The 22,061-nt window shown below is 46.4% G+C and overlaps 1 protein-coding gene across 1 annotated transcript in view; it reads right to left on the reverse strand.

Annotated features, from left to right (window-relative positions):
• Positions 1-22,061, reverse strand: part of ARHGAP30 (Rho GTPase activating protein 30) — a 42,459-nt gene that overhangs the window by 10,266 nt on the left and 10,132 nt on the right. Inside the window, exons 2-7 of the mRNA XM_015408333.1 lie at positions 10,461-10,563; positions 7,227-7,371; positions 5,339-5,421; positions 3,423-3,530; positions 2,502-2,629; positions 1,143-1,311 (exon numbers count right to left, since the gene is read on the reverse strand). Of these exons, the coding sequence (XP_015263819.1) occupies positions 1,143-1,311; positions 2,502-2,629; positions 3,423-3,530; positions 5,339-5,421; positions 7,227-7,371; positions 10,461-10,563 (736 nt within the window). The remainder of the gene's footprint in view (positions 1-1,142; positions 1,312-2,501; positions 2,630-3,422; positions 3,531-5,338; positions 5,422-7,226; positions 7,372-10,460; positions 10,564-22,061) is intronic.

Consider the following 22,061-nt stretch of genomic DNA (forward strand, 5'->3'; position numbering starts at 1 on the left):
CACCAGCGCCGCCGCCGCTACCGCCGCCGATGTCCTCGCCGTCGTCCGCCGCCATCCGCTTCTCCACACCATCCGCATTTTCCTCCATGCCTCCTTCGACAGAGGTGGGTGCCCCCTACCCATCTAAGGGTAGGTACCCATTCGTCTACTCACATTTTTTTTTTTGATGTTAATTAGCTTTCGACCCGCTGGGTTGGCGGGAGCTGGGATAAAGGCCGGGAGCTCACTCCGGCCACGGTGGTATTCGAACAGCCGCAATGGCTGCTCGTAGTTGTTAAGCAGGCGTTCTACTGCCTGCGCCACCGCTCCCTGTCCTAGTGACCTGTTGTGGGCTGGTTCCCTGGGCATACCGCCCAAGAAGTGCTTGGGGTGGCACAAAGGGTGCCAGTGTTCTGCAGGGACTCAGTTCCCAGGCACAGGGAGCATGATAGGCGACCAGCATTGCCTCCTGGGCTGGCACTACCCGCTCAGATGTTGCTAGTAGCAATGCAGGAAAAGTTCACGAGGGTAATGCCTTGAATTAGCCTTGTTTTAATGCAAATTCATTTGTTTCCCCTGAACACTGTTGCATCGTTTTGCTGCTTTCGCACACATTGGATAGTGCACTTTCAGTGCACTTTAGCAAACACTTGCAACTGGATTTTCCTGTTTGACAGAGGAAAACCCAGTTGCAAATGATTGCTGAAGTGTGCTGAAAGTGCATTATCCAATTTGTGTGGAAGCAATTCACTTTGAGATTTCCTTTCATAGGAAAAACTGTAGCAAACCTAGTCCATCTGCGCTCAGGCAAACACTGGAATGAATTTTCATCACTTCTTTAAACTCTGGTGTGGGGGTTCTACATCCAGAAAAAGGCTTTTTTTGTAATCAAAATCTAGTGACCTTCTTAACAGGTAGTTTCAGAGGATGGCTGTGTTGGTCTGTAGTGGAACAGCTATATTTGAGACTCACCAGATGTTCGGGATATGAGCTTTTGAGAATCAACACTCCTTTCTCCAGACCAAAGGAGCAGTGACTCTCGAAATATGATACCCTGGAAATATTGTCGGTCTCTAAGGTGCTACGGGACTCGAATCTAGCTATTCTCGACAGGGGAATTCACAAGTGGAGGAAAGGGGAAAGAGAAGGAATGAAGCGTGTACTTATGTTCATTGAGATCGATGATGGTGTGGTACGGGCGCATCTGCGGAGGACCATCGCCCTGGTTCAGCATAGTTGGAACGTTGCAGGGAAAGCAGTATTTGTCATCGAAGAGGACCGTCGGCGACCCCATGAGAAGGAGGGATTTCCTGAGGGATTCACGGCTGCCTGCTGCAGGGGGGGTGAAAGAGAACCAGGGTTTGAATTGAGCATGCAACCTCTTTATCAAAGTCAAGTAGGGCAATCTGATGACTCTAAGATCGTTTCATTATTATCTTCCCATAATCCTGAGATCATAGAATCTGTAGCTAAATTTCTCTGTTGTGCTATTAAGAGAAGATGGTTTCAGTTGCAAGGGTAAAGGATGTATCCTTGTCTCCCTGCTGTATGTTCTGTTGATATGCCAATAAAGGTTCTGATTGATCGATTGAATTGAGCATGAGAACACAGGCAGAGCACCCGCCGTATCCAGTCTAGGCCCCCACCAAGGAATGCTCTACCAGCAAGTTATGGCTCTCCTATGACCTGGTTGTCTGTACTTTGTGCAGATGATGGGCATGCCATCCAGTGCCATTTTGGACTGTAAGCAGCGGCGCAAAGTGGATTATAAATCTAACGCATCAGCCCTGTCCTTGGTCAGCTTTGTTCAAGAAGGACACGTGAGCAAATCGTGGCAAGGAAACTGATCCTGGTCAGTTTAAGAACATAAGAACATAAGAGATGCCAATGTTGGATCAGGCCAAAGGCCCATCCAGTCCAACACTCTGTATCACACAGTGGCCAGAAATACCAGTGCCATGAGGAGGTCCACCAGTGGGGCCAGGACATTAGAAGCCCTCCCACTGTTGACCCCCTCCCCAGCACCAAGATGACAGAGCATCACTTGCCCCAGAGCCCCTATCTATACCTTGTGGCTAATAGCCACTGATGGACCTCTGCTCCATATGCTTATCTAATTCCCTTTTGAAGCCATCCATGCTTGTAGCCGCCACCACTTCCTCTGGCAGTGAATTCCAAGTGTTAATCACTCTTTGGGTGAAGAAGTACTTCCTGTTATCCGTTCTAACCCGACCACTCTGCAGTTTCATGGAGTGCCCACGAGTTCTTGTTGTGTGAGAAAGGGAGAAAAGTACCTCTTTCTCTACCTGCTCTTTCCCATGCATAGTCTTATAAACCTCAATCATGTCCCCCCTCAGCCGTCGTTTCTCCAAGCTAAAGAGCCCCAAGCTTCCGAGATCAGGCTAGCCCGGGGCCATCCAGGTCAGGACAATCTGCAAATTATGCTTCCCAGGTTTGGGAAACTGGAATATGGAAGCTCTCTGCAGCTGAAAAGAGGAAGTAAAAGGCATGAGAGGACCAACCACAGAGAGGAGCGTCTCCAAAAAGCTGTTCCACATGGGTGAGGATAAATTCCACCACGATGGACTGGATGCGGACCTCCATGAAGGCTGCTGTGCCATTAAAACCAGATGCCTCAATGTCCTTGGACCTGAGGAGAGAGGGGCGGGGGGGTCAGAAGCAGAAGTACAGCTCTCGATGAGTCCCTGTTAGGCTTCCCTTAGCTTGTTCTTCAAAAAGGGGGCTCCAGCTGCTGAAATGGTTATTATGGCTAACTGGGAGGGGGAGCATTGCTTTAAACATACCCAGAATGCAACCTTATTAACTAAACATACTACCAAAGGATGCAAAGAAATTATTTACAATGTACAGACAAGTTTTGCGAACACTGGGCAATTTTTATTTCATACTGGAATGAAAAAGTTACCGATACAGCCTTTTGCTTATTATGGGCTATTGTAAACATGCTATTTTTCCCCCCCTTGTTATTATTAAGTTATTATATAGTGTAGTATGTCCATTGATTACCATAAAAAACCTGAAACTGCAAGAAAAGGAGACTCCTGATTTTAAGACCAGTTGTCCCCCAGTGTGGGTTGGATTCAAGGTACGTTTCTCACCTAGCACACTTCTGCACTGGAGTTGCCCAAAGAGAGTAATGTGGACTGCACCGTGCTCGATGGTTTCCAATACTGTGTGTCTCACAGAAAACTTCAAGGCCACTTAACTCAGTAACTGATAGCAATCCTAAGCAGGTCTGCGCAGAATCTTGATGAGGCCCGTTCCTCCTACAAAAGCATTCTTTGGATGGCACTGAAGGCATAGGATTGTATTGTCAGATGACTGATGGTTTCTAACCCTGTGTGTCTTGGAAGCCATGGGCACAGCCCCCTACAAGCCTAGACTGGAAGCACAAAATTACCCATAGCAGAATAAGAACGCACCTTAGCAGGTTGGGAGCCCAAACAATCGCCAGGTTCCTCACATGCATGTTGGTCTTGGCGCTGAAAGACGCAATGCGGACCAGATGCCTCATCAGGAACTCCAAGGTCCTAGTGGCAGACCACCAAAACAAAGATGGACAAGGAATAGAAAAAAGAAAGGCAAAAACCTTATGAAGGTATATGACGATCACCTGGGATAGAACTACAGTTCCACCATCGTAAAGGGGCACAAGGTCCACGCCAGAAGTCAGCACCTGATGGAGTTTCTTCTCTTTCTACTTCCCCCTTCCCATCTTTTTATGACTTAATCCAGGAGCCAGCGTGGTGAGGTGGTTAATAGTGACAGATTCAACTTTGGAGAACTTTGTTCGATTCCACACTCCTCCACATGAAGCCAGCTGGGTGACCTTGGGCCAGTCACAGCACTTTCAGAGCTCTCTCAACTAAAAAAATAAGTCTAACTCACCATGCATAATGCTAAAGGAGCTAGACCCTCAGGCAGCCAGACAGTCTTAGGAACTCCTGGCTATACTATGCACAATGCCAAATAATAATTATAAATTATGATATTATTATTTCTTCATCCCCTATTTTCTGGGATTATTTTTAGATTACAGATGGGGGGCCATAATTTAGTTATTAAAATTAATGCACGAAGCTCATGTGTCATTATAATTTATAATGAAATCATAATTTATTTTATGATCGACAATAATAATAATAATTACCATGGTTAGCAAATGATAATGAATAGATCAGATACAATCTGATTATCATTTAAATATGAAGTACTCGCATATTTTAAATGAATAAAGGAAGTCACTTCATGCGAATCACAGCGTTAGACTGGGTCCCACGGATCCGTTCCTCCGATGGAAGGAGTCTTCTCTTGATGCAACAGCGTCTTGCATCAGGGGAAGACTCCTTCTGCTGGAGGAAAGTGCCACTTATCAGAACAGATCTGCAGGATCCAACCCGTTGGTATTCTGGTTATGACTTTGGGAGTCAGCCAGCAGTCTTTCCCATCCTTGCCCTCTGAGATCCTTTGCTGGACTATGGCCACTCCTCAAATAATAACACCTCAAACGATCTCCCACACATGCACTGCATCCTCTGGGTCACAATGAAAACCTTGATGGCCACCACAGATTAAGAGGGAAATGGGTCAGAGGACTGGGGGAGGAATGAGGTGGAATGAAAAGTAGTGAAAGTTTCCTTCACTGTATTCGAAGATCCTGTCACCACCTCCAGATGAGGACCCACCAGCCCAATCCCACCTGGAGGCTGACACGATTGCATCATACCTGGAATCTCAGAGGACTTCCCACCTGTGCCCCACGCAACATGTCCATATGAACCGGTGAAGTTACATTATCATGAGTCAACCTATTGGTCTTCTCTTTGTGCACTGTTGTTTGTGTTGGCTGCCAGGAGATCTCCAAGGACTCCAACAATGCTCTTTCTAAGCTAGCTGAGGTCTTTTGAAAGGAGATACTGGAGACAGGACTAGGGACTTTGTGCATGCAAAGCATGTGTTCTAAAACTGAGCTCTGGTTCCTTCTGAAAGGTGTACTTCAAGTTGGGACAATATGTCTGGCCGGAATCTTTCTTTCCCAGCCCTGCTTCAGAGATCCTTCCCATTCAAGACCCCAAAACTTGAACCGTGGACCTTCTGGGACCACTGAACTACATGCCCCATTGTCCATTCCACTGCCTTTTGGTGTTCACTTTGGTGTGGTATTTAAGATTGTCTTTAGCCTTTCTGCATATTATGACTGAGAAGAATACACAATTCTTATGAGTTGGCCAGAGGAGCCCAGACACCTTTGGGCCCGTGAAAGGAGGCAAAATCCAAGCTGAACCAGAATTTGCAAAAGGCTAGAAGCTGCCAGGACATCTCTGTTCCTTGCAAGTACCTGTAGTGTTGCGGTGGGAGTTCCTTCAGCACTTCCTTGATCTTTACCAGCCGGCCCTCTTCCATCTGAATGGCCACTGCATCCTGGGTGAGGAAAGGAGAAGATGCTCAGCTCTTAATTTTATTTGCTCACCTCTGCACAGTTCCCAGACTGCTTCCCACTTTGGAAACTCTTAACTTTGAAATCAAATAGAATCAGATGCAGACATCATCTATTCAGTAATGTTTCGGCATGTACACGCATACATCTGTTTGCAAGAAAGAGCCAGCACATGTTCGCTTTTACAAATGAAACCGGGGACCAGTACCTGGATAAATGTGGGGTTTCAATCACACTTGCAGCTGTACATGCATTGAATGTAACATGAGACTTATTCAGCACATGTACGAAGAAAAAGCAAGTGCGCATTGTACACGGAATGTACATGCATTCACTGTAACTTGTGAAGAGGGCTTGTGTGGGATATTGTAGGGTTGTAGCGGATGTTAGCTGCTTTGGATCCTCACTGAAGAGAAAGGTGGGGTATAAATGAAGCATTTCAGTTAGATCAGCTCCCATCCCCCTGCAGACGCTTCCATTCCTCATCACTGATTTCACACACAGGGTCAGCCTTACATTCCCCAGGCTGAAGGATGGGAGAACCTATTTCATGGGAGTCAGAAATACCTAAATACACCCTGACCTGGATAGCCCACGCGAGCCTGATCTCATCAGATCTTGGAAGCGAAGCAGGGCCGACCCTGATGGGAGACCTCCAAAGAATACCAGGGCCAGGAGCAGTGTTCCCTCTAAGCAGAGTTAGTGTGAGCTAGCTCACAGTTTTTTAGCCTCCAGCTCACACATTTTTGTCTTAGCTCAGGAAGGACGGCTCCAGAGCAAACTAATTTATGCAGTTGCCAAATCACCTGCTCACAACTTTAATGCCAGTAGCTCACAAAGTAGAATTTTTTCTCACAGGACTCCACAACTTAGAGGGAACATTAGCCAGGAGGCAGAGGCAGGCTATCAAGCCACTTCTCTGAATGTCCTCCATGCCCCAGTAGGAGTCGCCAGAGGTCGCCATGACTTCCAGGCACGGGCACACACACGCACACACAAAAATGCAAAATAAATATCTAAATACATAGGATTGTCATCTTAGTACAGATGCTAATTTTCTGCTTCTGAATGTTTCCCCCGGGCTTTAATAAAGCTGATTCCATTTTGCATTGTACCTGTGCATCTTGACTCCTTGCTTCGCAACACCCCTCTCAGATTCTGAATGGAACATAATGGATCAGGGTTCTCCATTCTGTCTTGTATCTGATGAAGGGAGCTTGGCTCTCGAAACCTTGTACTGGAAAAATCCTGATGGTCTCTAAGGCATTACTCAACTCAAATCTAGATTGGAAATACCTAAAGGCCACTAATTCCTACATCGCTAACTAGATCTGAGTTAAGTTTGAGTCCAGTGGCACCTTTAAGACCAACAAAGTTTGATTCAAAATATTAGCTTCCGTGGGCAAGCCCACTCCTTCGGATATATCTGAATGAGTGTAAAAGCTTATATACTGAATAAAGCTTTGTTGGTCTTAAAGGTGCCACTGGACTCAGACTTTGTTCTGCTGCTTCAGACCAACACGGCTGCCCCACCTGAATGGATCTGAGTTAATGTTATTGTATTTATTTACTTAATTTACGGGCTGGCAAAGACAACATGATGCTCTGGCCTCTGATCATGCGGCACACCTGGGTTGTGGCACTGGGGCCAGGGTCTGCCTGAGCGTCTTCTGGCACCCTGTCTCCTGGCTCCCTAGGCAGTCACTTAGGTCTGCCTATTGGATGGTCCAGCTCTGGAGAGGAGAAGAGTGCTCAGCGGCATAAAGACTGTCCCGTCTGCCATACTTACTGCAAACTTGTCATACAGCTGGTACGTGAGGAGGGGATTGGGCAGCTCCCGGAAGTAGGCCTTGCAGAGAGAACTCACACAGTGGATGTCCTGCAGATAGAGATCTTTGTTGAGATCAGGGCAGCGGTCGGTGTCAAATTCAAGCCTAAGGACAAAGGGAAGGAAGAAGAAATTGACAAAGGCGACTGTGCGGGCAGAGAGTATTCGAGCCTAAGAACTGCAGTTGCTGCACCAGAGCTAATCCAACATTCAGCTTCCAACACTGAATAACCAGACATCTCCAGGAGGTTCCAAAATTGGGGCAAGAATGCAACAGCATCTGGTACTTTTAAGTTAGACTGCCTCTGCACACGAAGGTTCCATTTAGCTATCATCACTAACGATCCCACTTGCTAGGCTGGATCAAAGCTCCAGCCAGTTTGGCATCCAACGGTAGTCAGCCAAATGTCTCCAGGAAACTCAAAAACTGGGCATGAAGATTTTTCACTATATAATAGATTGTTAAAATCTCAGAAGGATAACTTTATATCCCTATGAGGTGTGGATATTAGGTGTACCGGTATGAAGTAGGATCGCTTATGAAAATTAACAAACAATAGGATGAAATTCATAGGGTGTTGGAAAACCTTGTCCGATTATTAAATATAGGTTAATAAATATAGATTTTCTTTATATTCAAATTGACTGGAAACAATGGATTTAGATGGTAATGCTTGAATGAAATATAATCAGGCTTTCAGCTATACAGTGTATTAGTTAATTGAGAAATTTGAGGCTGGACTGTATAGAAAAGTGAGTGGACTGATCAAGAGAGATAGCCTACTAAATTTGATTATGTTATTTAGGTTGGGAAAAGGAAAATAAGATCAAGATAAATATTCTAGACAGTGAAGATGTGAGATTCCCAATGGATTATGATATCTACTATATATCTTTACTTAAATCCAGACTGAATGGATACAATTTATTCGACAAAATACTGGATGGATGGTAATTATGATTTTTCACCTAAGTAATGTGTAATGGTATTGTTAAGCTGGAGGAAAGAGAGAATGTACTGAAATCAAAACAGTTGTTAAATGTGTCATGGAGATGTTAAGGGGGAGATGGGTGATGGTTGATATATCTGTATCTGTTTAATGTTGGTGTCTATGGTTGTATGTCTTGGTAATTAACGGTGTGGAAAATTAATAAAAACTAATAAAAAAAAAGATTTTCCACTGTCCCATCATCTTGTATTGAGTGGAATACTGTCTCTGTTTCCAAAACCAACCAATCTGATGTCTCTGAGATACCCACAAGCAGGCTCTGAAAGCAACGTCCCTCCCCCATAGTATGTCCCTAGCAATAGTTGGTATTCAGAGGTACAGTGCCTCTAAACATGGAAGTTCATTCACCTGTCATGGCTGATAAAAGTTATGGGGGTTGTCTTGCTGGATCACACTGATGATGTGACCCTGACCTGGATAGCCCAGGCAAGTCCAATCATGTCAGATCTCGGAAAGTAAGCAGAGTCAGCCCTGGCTAGTATTTGGATGGGTGACTTCCAAGGAATGCCAGGGGTATAATGCAAAGGCAGGCAATGGCAAACCACCTCTGAAACATCTCTTGCCTTAAAAAACAAGTCTAGCTCACCACCTAGTGGTGCATAATGCTAAAAGAGCTAGAACTTCTGGCTGTCAGAAAATCTTAGGATCTCCTAGCTATACTACACACACTGCCATATAATAAGTATTCATTATTATTACACTGGTGATCCACCTAGTCCATCACCCTGTTGCCACTTTGGCTACCCTGAGGCTTCTGAGAAGCCTCAAAGTGGAGCACGAAGGTTATGGCCTTCTCTGATGAGTTTCTCCACCATCTGGTATTCAGATTTACTGCCTCCAGGTACATTTACTGTCCTGAACTGGATAGCCCAGGCTAGACTGATCCCGTCAGATCTCGGAAACTAAGCAGGGTTGGCCTTGGTTACTGTTTGGATGGGAGACCACCAAGGAAGTCCAGGGCCGTAATGCAGAGACAGGCAATGGCAAGCCACCTCTGGACATATCTTGCCTTGAAAACCCCACAGGGTTGTCATAGGTCAGCTGTGACTTGATGGCCTTTGGCTGAGGTGGCGGACATCTAATCTATCCCGGCATCCCCTGCTCGAACTGCTCACATGGTTTGTACTGCTACAGGGCCCTTTGGCACTCAACAACGAACACACGCTGAGCAGGTTTGCATCGGATTTTGCAAAACTCTGCATGCATACACACGCTGCGGAGGCACAGATCCTCCGCTGTTAATAGTGCTAAGCACGGCTATTTTGGGGCAGGAACGGAACGGTGTTCCGGCTGGCTCCTGAGTTGGCCATGCCCAGCAGGGACCCATTAGCATAACAGGCCACACCCAACAGCAGAAACTCATTAGGATTGGCTACATTAGGGGTGTGTGGCCTAACATGCAAAGGAGTTCCTGCTACAAAAAAAGGCCCTGGGTTTTGACAACAAACAAGGTACACAGAATAAGAAGCAAAAGGTGGGTGTGGCTGGATAACCCCACTTCTGGTAACATGGGGGTGCGGCCTAATGTGCTAATGAGCTGTGCTGTCAGGGTTGTGGCCTAATATGCTAATGAGTTTCTGCTGTTGGGTGGGGCCTATTATGTTAATGAGTTCCTGCTGGGCTTTTTCTACAAAAAGAGCCCTGGCTGCTAAGGACTACTCAGATGAATAGAGAACAGCTGCATTTTTGTAAAAAGTATTTGATTAATTTGTATGATTCATGTCTGGTTAACTCTAATTAAGCAACAGCTTGCCAAGAAAAGCAGCGGCATGGCATGGACGGGGGGAAGCAGAACATGCTTGTGTGAAAAACTGGTTGAGCTGTGCAGCATTCTACTGTTATGAAGAATATGTTTGAAGCAACCTGTTGAACACCCACAAACAGCTGGATGAACAAAGAGTCCATCAGAAAGTTGGACCCATGTTTGCAACTGGTGAACAGAACATGAGCAAAACCAGCAGGGAGCCAAGAATCCCGAGAGATACAGAGGCTTTGTGTATCTGTCCTGACTTTTGATGGGTCCTTCTTCCTTTATGAATTTGTCTGCTCCTTTGTTAAAGCCATTTAAACGAATTGTCCATGTCGCCACACATTGTGGCAAGTTGAGTTCCACAAGTTAATTTATGAGAAATGGGGGACTGAAAGTGAAGGAAAGGGCCCATTCAGCACCCAAGGCATCCCTTACCTTAGTTTCTGGATGTTTGACGAGACTCCTGAAAGCCGGTAGATTCCGTCTACTATCCCATGCTTTTCTACAAACTCTGTGCAGCTCTTCAGGACCTGGGGGACTGGGAAACAAAAGGTTAAATCTGGAAAATGATGGAAGTCTCTGGATAGGCTGATAGATGAAAGGCAGTGTAATAACTCCACAAGCAAAGGCCAGAAGGATTGCAGGTCTTATTAGAACAAAGCAGGGCCTTTCCCAGCCTCTTCCGGAACACAAAACTAACAGTCAGCAACCAGCATAGGAAAATGAAACTAAACTAAAACTGCAGGAGGGGAGAATAACTATGCAGTTCAATAAGGGAACATCAGCATATGCACAATTTCCCATGATATAACAGGCAGTTTTTGCCTGGAATACAGCTGCTGTTTGAGGGGAGGGGGGATAGGATGAGCTCTGAACATGCCTTCCCCCACGCAAAAGAAAGATCAAACCATGAAGCTGCCATACTGAGTCAGACCCTTGGACTATCAAGATCAGCACTGTCCACTCTGACCGGCAGCAGTCTTTCACATCCTCTACTACCTGATCCTTTCAACTGGAGATGCCAGGGATTGAACCAAGGACCTTCTGCATGGAAAGCAGATGCTCTGCCACTGAGCCGCAGCCCATCCCTTCTCCAAGGAAGGAGTTCAAGGTCCTCCTTTCCTACTTCATCAGTACAACAGTTCTGACAGAGGGTCAAGGTCACCTGTCCAACTTAAGGGCAGAATAGGGATTTGAACACTGGTCTATCAGATTCTAGTCCAGCACTCTTAACAGCCGCACCACACAAAGAGCTGGCTAGTTATATTTCAGATCAGTATGAGCACTGCAGCTCCTGTCTGAATTCACTTCTCTTCCCTGTTCAATTTCTCTCTCCTGGTTTTCTTGCAGCTTTCAGACTCATCTGCTTTAGAGTTGTCCTTTCATTCTTTTGAGAAAATCTCCACAGGCCTTCGTCTGCCCAGAGGGCACTGTTTCTCTGAGCCTGCAACCTTCTTAGGAGCCTAACTCCCACTTTCCTACATCTTTGTTTCTAATTCTGCTCCCCTAGGTTATTCTGTCTGCTCTGTGATACCGGATGTTCCAGCAAGAAGAGAACCAGAAAGACCCTTCTGCCTGCCATACCCTTTTGTGACATCAGAGAATCTCAGTCAATCACTGCTATGAATTAAATGAATTCTAGAGTCCAGTGGCACCAGTATTGATGCAGTCTGTTTTTAGACGTTTGTTTTAGGCAGGGTTTTTTTTGGTAGAAAAAGCCCAGCAGGAACTCATTAGCATAATAGGTCACACCCCTGACAGCACAGCGCTCATTAGCCTATTAGGCCACACCCCCATAGCTTCCCTTGGCTTGCCTGGGTGGCCCACGGCTGCGGGGAGCCCAAGCGAGCCGGCCCTTGGACAGGCTGGGGAAGGAATGGGGAGGCATCGGAGTCACCAGGGGGGGTTGCTCTCCAGGCCTTCCATCTGTAGCCACACACGCAGAGGTTTTGGCTGTAGTGGGCGTGGCCAACTCTGAAGCCAACCGGAACTCCGTTCCTGTGCGTTCCTGCCCAAAAATAGCCCTGGTTTTAGGCCCATTCTGCATCAAGCATTTGCTCCGTTGTTTTACCAAACCCAGACTGGAACAGAAAAAGATGCAGCTCAAAACCACATTCAAATACCACATTCAAATACCCTGGGCCAACACTGTACTGACTGCAAAGACACCCCTGAATGGCCACAAAACAGCCATAAATCTATGCAGATGGTACCATAAAACCAAGAGATCAAACAAAGTCAAAGCGGCATGCAGGCAGTCTGGACTATCTGACAATCCATCAAAGTGAAAGTAGAGGGGAATTTCTGTTCCAACATGGGCTTGATAAAACAGCGGAACAAATGCTAGATGCAGAATGGGCCTCTGTGTTTTATAGGGCTGCCAAGTGGGGGCGGGGAGACCCCCGCTTTGGAGGCCCGATTTCCGCCGCCGCGGAATCGGGCCCCGGGGGAACCCCACCCCGGCATGTGCATCACCAGGAAGTGACGTGGGCACGTCAGGCACGCTGGGGCCGGGGCCACGGCCATACAAGGGAAAACTCTATGGTTTTCCCTTGTATGGCTGTGGCCCCGCCCCCAGCGTGCCTGGCGTCCTTCCGTCACTTCCGGGTGACGTGCATGCGGTGCGTGCGTGCACACACAACATGCCGGCCGGGAGCCCCCCGCTCCCGGTGAAGATACACTTGGCAACCCTACAAAGGTGCCACTGGACTCAAACTTTGTTCTACTGCCAGTGCATGTTGTATATATAATGTCTAATATTCCAGATTGCACCTTACATTTTGCCAAATAACATTTGTCTTTTGCAGCTAAAAGAAGTGCCAGCTTTGGCAAGAGAGCTACAGGTTACCAAAAATGCCCTAGCAGAAGCTAATTTGGACAAGGCGCGTCTACTACAGGAAATTAGGAAATATGATCCCCTCTTCCAACTTTGACAGCAGTGACCTGGGCTACAGATGCTCAGGGCAACCAGAGATCAACACCAGCATCAAAAAATTTTACTCGTTACAAAATGCCTAACTAGGGCAACATCAGACCAGAGTAACTGCCTTGAGGAAGAGAAACAATATGCCATTATGAGAGATGGGACTCTGGGACAACAAGAAAGCAAATGAGAGTAGACAAGCCAGAAAGCTGGTTTTACAGCCATATACCTGTCAAGGTAGTACAAAGCAGTGTTAAATTTTAAAATAGCCAAGCCAAACAAGGAACATTTCAGTTTCTCCTTTGTTCAAGTCATCTTGAAGTGGTGCTGACAAACTACTAATATTTCTGACCATAATTCTGCTTCCTCCTTCATTGCTGCCAGAGGTTGCTGGTGGTGTTGGGGATATCCTTGCTGTACATCAAAGCAATAAGGTCAGACTACCTGCTTGAAGCCTTGTGTGCCACTGAAAATAAATTCCTTGGCACTTTGGTGCAGGATCATGAGCTTGAAATCGTAGTACAATGCAGATGAGAGGCAATCCTAGCATAGGAAAGAGGTGGCAGGGAAACAGTCATCATGTATTTGAGAGTGGAAAAGAGACTTTGGGTGGCCTGTTTCACTTTAAGCTGTTTCCCAGTGCTTTGTTACTTGAGTTTTGGAGACACACCAGTGTGTAGATGCTATCCACTCCCTCCATTATTGCCTCATTTCAGTACAATGACCTGCACTGCCTATTAGAGGATCTCCTGTCCACCCCCACTCTCTGCATTACAATACACAGGTAACCTTGAGTTTCTTATCTCCTTAAATGAGAGGAGTGGGGTGACACACAGGAACTGAATTATGCACATCCCCTCTGGGTCAAGCACCTTGGAGATTTATTTGTTAAATGATGAGCTGTAAACAACATTCTGCAATTTTTAGTAATCCAGATTAATTGTGTCAGAAACTCTTTTGTACTCTAAAACTGAATACTCAAGCTTCTTTTTGTTGCTTTGATTTACGTAGCTAATTGCACAATTCTATAAAATGTATGACACAGCAGTTGTGTAAAGAAATGCTGGGTCACTGTTCGTTTTCTTTGGTCCTTTCATTAAACTATCAATCCCAGAGAGGATTTTTTTCACAAAACAATTTCAACAGACAGGATATGAGGAAATCCACACAGAGGAAATTAGTAATGGCCAGGAGAAAAGAAAATGTTCATAAAAATATTCCACAGATTCCTTAGCCCTTAATGCAATCCTGTGAATTAGGACAAGACAATTGGGGACCTGCAAGAAACATGCAGGAGCATCTGTCCCATCTCTGATTCTTCCACTCTCTCACACTCTTCCTACTTCTCTCGAACTTTCTCCTTCCTGCCACCCCTTTTCTTACGTACACTCTCTCTCCATGCCTGTCACTTCCTTTCTGCCACCACCTATCACTCTTTCTGCCCCACCACTCTCCCAGCGTCCCACCTTTTTCCTCCCCCCCTCCACAGCAGCGGCAGCAGCTGCTCTCCAGGAATCACAACGGATTGCCCAAATGCAGGTTGGGTTTTTTTACTTAAAATAGAAACACGCTCAAAACATTAGCCATATTAGCCATAAAACATTTTTTACTTAAAATAAAAACATGCTTAAAACATTAGCCATATTTTGTTTATTTAGCAGTGTCTGATAATTGACACCTCTTGCGCTGAACTATTGCATCAAAATGTCTGTGCTGTTGCAATCTTCAATATGCTGTTCAGGTATCTATAAGCTGCACACCTACAGTGATGCGGCGGCGGCAGCAGAACTGGAAGAAGAAGCAGAAGACAGCCAGTTCCACTGCAGGCCTGATAGAAGCCCTCCAAGGGGCCTAATCCGGCCCCTGGGCCACATGTTTGACACCCCTGCTGTAGAGTCCACCTTCCTAACTGGCCATTTTCTCCAGGTTAAGTGATCTCTGTTGTCTGTACATCAGTTAAATAGTCAAAAGCCCAGTAGCACCTTTAAGACAAACAAACTTTATTGTAGCACAAGCTTTCGAGAAACACAGATCTCTTCGTCAGATGCATCTGATGAAGAAAACTGTGTTTCTCGAAAGCTTATGCTACAATAAAGCTTGTTAGTCTTAAAGGTGTTACTAGGCTTTTGACTGTTTTGCAGCAACAGACTAACATGGCTAACTCATCTGGATCTGGAAATCAGTTGCAATCCCAGAAGATCTCCAGCCACTACCTAGAGGTTGGCAACCCTACCCTCAGTCCTCTCTCCCAAAAACTGGAACAGAGCATCAGAAATTTCTCTCCTACAGCTGAGTTTGCCCCACAAAGGGTCTTGCTAGGCTTCTCAAAATTTTCAGGTTTCTCCCAAAAACTTATGCTTCTTAAAAGAAAACACAACAGTGTTTATTTATAACTGATTTATATGATCTTTGACTGATTTAAACCATTGATTGCCAAGTGGACCAGCAGCACACCAAAGGCAGGGGGAAGCAGAACTTTACAGGGGCCGTGATGCATGTGCAAAACATGGACTGGAATAAGGAATATGGTGAAGCCACTTGCCCAGAAACCACAAATGGGTCAGTTCATCAAAAGAACATAAGAGAAGCCATGATGGATCAGGCCAATGGCCCATCCAGTCCAACACTCTCTGTGTTGGTGCCATCAGGAGGTCCACCAGCAGGGCCAGAACTCCAAAAGCCCTCCCACTCTTGCCCCCCAATCACCAAGAATGCAGAGCATCACTGCCCCAGACAGCGTGTTCCCTCTATGTACCTTGTGGCTAATAGCCACTTGTGGACCTCTGCTCCATATGCTTATCCAATCCCCTCTTGAAGCTTTATTGGCTTGTAGCCACCAACACTTCCTGCGGCAGTGAATTCCACCTGTTAATTACTCTTTGGATGAAGAAATACTTCCTTTTATCTGTTCTAAGCCTGCTGCTCATCAATTTCATTTGAGTGCCTACTAGTTCTTGTACTGTGAGAAAAGTAGAAAAGTACTTCTTTCTCTGCCTTCTCCATCGCATCAGCTCCAAAAACCAGTTCCAAAAATCAGCTCCAGTGGATGCTAGCCAAATAGCAGGTGTTTAAGCATCACTAACCAGTGTCAACCAACAGTGAGAGGGCTTCTAATGTCCTGGCCCCACTGGTGGACCTCCTGATGGCACTGGTATTTCTGGCCACTGTGTGATACAGAGTGTTGGACTGGATGGGCCTTTGGCCTGATCATACTCTGAGCTGCCGGGGGCCTTGGGGGCAGCCATTGATGACAGCGTGATGTCTTTCCTGGGGAATTCCCAGAAGTGATGTCAGTCCTCTCTAGGAATTGCTGGAGCCACTGCTGTCTTGGCGATTCTGAGAGAGGACTGATGCCACTTCCTGGAAAAACCCATCTGCCCAATGGCCATTTTTAATTTTTTTCCTCCCACCACCACTCCTGACTGGTTTACCTCGGGCAATGTTTGCCCCAGGCCTTTCTGGAAAAGCCTGCATTTAAACGCCACTTGGCCGCACTACTTGAAACCTGTTTTCCTGCTCTGCCGTTAGCATTTTAAATAAGATAAAATGTGTCAATTAAAAACACAGTTTTCCAATTAAAATGTTAATAACAAAGCAAGGAGCCCAGTTGCAAATAGTGGAACAAAGTGGATTCGAAAGCTTATTTCTTTGGTGTATTTTTATCCCACCATTATATCCAAGGGGTTCTGGGAGGCTTACATGGCTCTCCCCTCTTTCAGTTTTATCCTCACAAAAACTGTGAGGTTGATGAGGCTGAGAGAATGACTAGCCAAGGTCATCTAGTGAACTACACAGCAAGTGGGGAGTTAGACCCCCTTTCTCTTTCCTGCATGGTCCCAAGGCAAACCGAGGCTATATGAGCTGCAATTGCCATTTTATAGATGTCACTAGATGCCTGTTCTTCATCTTGCCTGTTTGAGCCCACTGAGTTTTCAAAAGGAGCTGCTACCCATGGCAGCAATCTTATGTACAATTACTCTGGAGTAAGCCCTATTGAACTTGGTGGGCTTCCTTCTCCCCAGCAGGCAAAATAGGAATAGTGTTGTCCCAGGGACTGGTTCCAAACAATAGGGGCAGTCCCTGCTAAATTCATTATTTGGAAGAACAACTTTGGCAGCTGCACCTAATAAGTGTAATTTTCACGAGCTCTCTCAGGTACATCTACTGAAGGTAGCTGAGGACTCCTAGTTGAGGGATTCGCTTCCATTGATCATCCTCCAATTATGCGCCCAAAGCAGCAGGCGGCGGTGCCAAGCAGCTCATTCATCAGCAGACAGCATCTAATTGTGCCTCATTACACACCTCCTATTGCTGTTCCCTGAATACTTTCGCCCCCAGATGTTGTTGCTGTATAAACTCCAAGAGCCGCCCACATGCTTCTCCAACAGAATGGGATTATAGCGTGTCAAGGCATCAAGGGACCTTTCATGAGAATGAATTTTCCCTCAGGGAGAATGTTCCATGCACTCTTGCTTGCTGTTGCATATCCTGCAATGTTTCATAGATTGAAACAGAGACAGGCCTATAATGCCTTGATTCTCATACCCAGAATCATTGTCTGCAACCCCATCACTCACTACACACTCGTGCAAGATCTCCTCCACCTCTCAATTACTCTGCTGACTGATCCGGCCCCTCCATTAGGTGGACCAAGGTGATTCCTTATGACACCAGAGGACAGTTGGGGCACCACTGATTCTAACGGACCCTTCGTCCTGTTCATGTGTTGATGTGTTTTGTTGTAATTGTTTTTCATTGTTCGTATGCATTTATGTGTGTTTTTAATCTTGTTTTAATGTTTTTATTGTTCGCCGCCTTGGTGGACCCTAAGTTAAAAATTATTTCAATAAATAAATTAAAAGAGGCTTGTAGCTGGCGAGCAGCAGCCCCTAGCAGTGCCCCTGGCCCCAGTACCATTTCCCAGGTGCATGGCATAATCAGCAGCAGCACTGTCTGCTAGGGTTGCCAAGTCCATCTTCCACCCCCAGCAGGGGACTTTGGGGCGTTCCTGGAGGGGGCGGGGCATCCCAACATGATGATGTTGGGGACATCCGCCCCCCCCCCGCCAGCGTGCCCGATCTCCAGAAACGGCAGTTCCCTGCACTTAAAGGAGCCAGCGTTTCCCCTTTAATAGCAGGAGCCGGCGTTTCCCCTTTAAGAGCAGCTGCGTTTCCCTTTTAAATGCACGAAGCTGGCATTTCCCTGCGAGCCTGATCTCAAGCGGAGATCGGGCTTGGGAGGAAACACGGGTTCCACACACTTAAAGGGAGAGAGAGGGGTGGCTGTGGGTGTTGGGGGTGGGGCTTCTCCCGCTGGCCATCTGGCCGGTGGCGGGTAGAACCCCCCCAAAAAACAGGGGACCCCTGGCAAACCGGGGGGTTTGGCAACCCTACTATCTGCTGGGGCCTGCTCACTCAGCCTTAGGGTTTCCAGGTCCTACCTGGCTGCCAGCTGGGGGGGGGGTGACACTAGTTTTTGGGCAAAACTCTATGGTTTGAGCCCAATGTTACCTTAGAGTTTTCCCAAAAAAGTAGAGTGTCACCCCCTGACGATGGCAACGTGATGATGTCACTTCCAGTTGATGTCGTTATGTAGTGTTTGGGGTCATTTGCCCCCCCATTGGTCAGCTTGCCAGTGGCAGAAAGGGGCCCACAAATATGGGGACACCCTGCCCGGACCGGAGGCCTGGCAACCCTGCTCAGCCTGCCTTCCCTTGCCTCACCGCCAGGAGGTGCCACTCATTGATGGCCAAGGGCTAGAGTTGCCAGGTCCCTCCAGGCAACCAATGGAGGATGGAGAGGGAACTTACTGGGAGCAGCAGAGAGGCCCATCCAACTACAGTGATGTGTGTATGTCACTGCCCATGTGACCCGGAAGTGATGCTACCACTTCTGGGATGCCAGGGTGACACTCTGGTATTTAGGCAAAAGCTCTATGGTAAATTTGGCTTCTACAATTGCATTTTTGCCCACATACCAGAGTGTTTCCCCCAATGTCCTAGAAGTGATAGTATCACTTCTGGGTCACATGGGCAGTGACATAGACACATCACTGCACGTGGGAGGATTTCCCCTCTTTTGGGGGGTAAGCCTCCCCCACGTTCTGCCCCACCAATCAGCTGATTGGTGGCGGGGAGGTGGGGCCTGGCACTAGGGGACCCCCACCTCCACTGGGAGGTCTGGCAATCCTACCAAGGGCACCCGCAGCCCTTAGGTTGGCCCTGTCTGCAGATTCACTTTGCTAATTCACTCTGCAATTGCCTGCCCTCCATTACTTCAACCAAAGAGAATGTTTGCACTTTGTGCTAAAATAACATTGAACAACATCCTTTGATATTTGATCAATAATTCCAAACGTAGCGTTCAGTCTGTGTGTTTATGCACGTGTGCAGACACAATGCGTCCATTCACCCACTCAGGTCCTAAGTACATGTTATACTGTTTACAGGCCCACTCCATGTCCATTCCACATTCTGTCAAACCAGGTGTGCTCTTGGAGTTCAATGCTGAAACCCAGTTCTTGAGTACCTGGGGCCTCAGTTTGTATAGGTACACAGCCTGAAGGTGTTAAGCCTTCCTCAGCACCATTTTCCTGAACTAAAATGGCTATAGAGATCCACTGTTTGCCCCACTAGGGAAACTGAAATGTTCTTATAGGCTACACTAAAGTTTCCCCAATTGGGGCTATGAGGGAGCCCTGCTGCTTCTTCCCTGTGGGCAGATTTTTCCTGCCAAAATTCTTTGTTCCCTTCAGGTACTGAGCTGGCCCCTTAGTAGTGTGATAATATTTGCAGCTTTATAAATCTGAATGTCCCACCCTGTGACAGAATCTAATTTAGCTTTTGCCCAGCCTAGGAACTTGTCAGGAGAAAATAGGAGCCCACTTTTTACATGGCACTGGAGACTGTGCAACAGTGAACAATAATAATTTTTTTATTTAACAGGCAGGGGGGGTATGAGGTAGTTAGGTATTGGAAAGGCTGTTGTTGGTAAAACAGTTGACATTTTTCAGTTGACAGACAAGATGGTGTTGCAGCAGCTTATTTTTACAGATCTGTGGTTCTTATCCGTGAGAGATGGTTGAATGAATACTTAAGTTTCAGTTACAATGTTTCTACATATCGTTTCCTAATAACCATTCAGGTTTTCTGGTAAGGTCACTCTTTTAGTGTATCAAATTCTTTCCCCTTTTCTGTTTCTGGAATCACAATGTTTCTTCTTTCCCCTGAGTAGTCTATAACCATTTCCTTTCACAACAGATCAGGGACTACCTCAGTGCCAATTCCCTATGTAACTGGACAGGACTTACATTTCTCCCCCTGAAACTATAATCCTGTTCCTTTTGGCCTGATTGGGAGCTTTAGCCTGCTACCGAGTCATTCTTTGCCCAAATCTCAAACCCCAGTTCTTGGTGTCTGTGTGAAAATGTACTTCAGCCTTAGCTGACACTAGACTCTGAATTCTTAGATTGGAATTCTTTCTCAGGTTATGTTTAACACAGGGTCTCTCCCTTTATTCAAAAGGTGAACCTGTCTGACAGATTTTTTGTCAGACGCTTCAGATATCCACTCCTTTAGCTGAACTTTTACTTTACTGAACAGCACACAGCTGATCTTATATTTCCCTCAGCTAGTGCTGGCCGATCAGAGAAAAAGAGCAGCCTGTCACTCAAACTCAACATTCTAGAGCAGAGTTAACTATTCACCTCCCTTCTCTGATTTTGCTGCATTAGGAAAACAACATTTTAAATATAGACCATCACAGGGGTGAATAGCAGCTCTGAGACTCTTTTAGGTTGGCAAAAGGGTCCTAGTGGGGAAGACCTAAGCCCCCTCTCCTGCATGCCACAAACTCAAACTGAAACCAGTTACCATGTGCCTGAGAATTAAGTTTCAAAAATCTTTGGGAGTTCTGAACACGGAACTTGCAGTGGACACAGGGCAGAGATGTAACATGCAGAGGACTTCAGGAGGATTGAATCTCCCCCAAAATAGGAACAGTGATCTTTTGGAGATAGGGAGCAAGAAATAGGGAGTGTCCCTGGTAGTGTTGCCATGCCGAGCCTCGTAACCAGCAGTAAGATTGAGGGTGGCGACACAGGGGGCATGCAATGTCACTGATGTTTCTATGTCACTTCAGGGGGAAACCCGGAGATGATGTAGGATAGCTCTAGGAATCACTGGATACTCTATGGTAAAACCATATAATTTCCAGCAACTCCTAGAGCTACCCAGCGTCACTTCCTGGTTTTCCCTGGAAGTGATGTAGTGACATTGGTGATGTTGCTGGTTTTTGGACAAAGGGACCTGCCAATGGGAGACCTCCTGCCATAGTGGGAGGCCTGGCAGCCCTAGTCCCTAGTTTGCTCCTATGGTATCCATTTAGTTAGGAATAGCCATAATTCGCTCAGTTGCTATAGAGAATGCAGGGTATGTGGATGTGTCAGTCTGTTGTATTCCAATGTTTTCTGTTTGTTTTCCTGCCTGTTTCACATCCAATTTGTGGCAATTTTTTTTAAATTTCAAACATACTTGCAGCACCAGCTGTCCATCCAAGGACTACAGAAACACTGTTGAGGTTTCCCATAGCTAATACCCCTTTACATTTCTCTCTGTCTTTTCAAACCAAGTTTGCCTCCTTTGTGCTGACTTAATGATTACTTCTTCTGATGACTGTACCTTCCTTAGGGGGGGAGTTAATTTCTCAAGAGCAGCAAGAACATTTGTTCATTTGCTTTATTTTTTGTTGTTATTGTCATTATGCTGTTTTGAAACAACAATCATGAACAAAAAAAAATAGTGAGCAGTCACATTGCCGCCAAAGAGAAAAGTAGTGACACCCTCCCCCCCCCGGCAAGGAACTGATTGATAATACATAGTGACACAAAGAGAACAGGAAGTAGGGTTGCCAAGTCCATCTTCCACCCCCAGCAGGGGACTTTGGGGACGTTCCTGGAGGGGGTGGGGCATCCCCAACGTGATGATGTCACGTTGGGGACGTCTGCCACCCCCCCCACCCGCCCATGCGCCGTATCTCCAGAAACGGCCATTCCCTGTACTTAAAGTAGCCAGCAGCCGGCGTTTCCCCTTTAAGAGCAGCTGCGTTTCCCTTTTA

The sequence above is a fragment of the Gekko japonicus genome, unplaced genomic scaffold, assembly GCF_001447785.1.
Source record: "Gekko japonicus isolate JY-2015 unplaced genomic scaffold, Gekko_japonicus_V1.1 scaffold457, whole genome shotgun sequence".
Classification (NCBI taxonomy): domain Eukaryota; kingdom Metazoa; phylum Chordata; class Lepidosauria; order Squamata; family Gekkonidae; genus Gekko; species Gekko japonicus.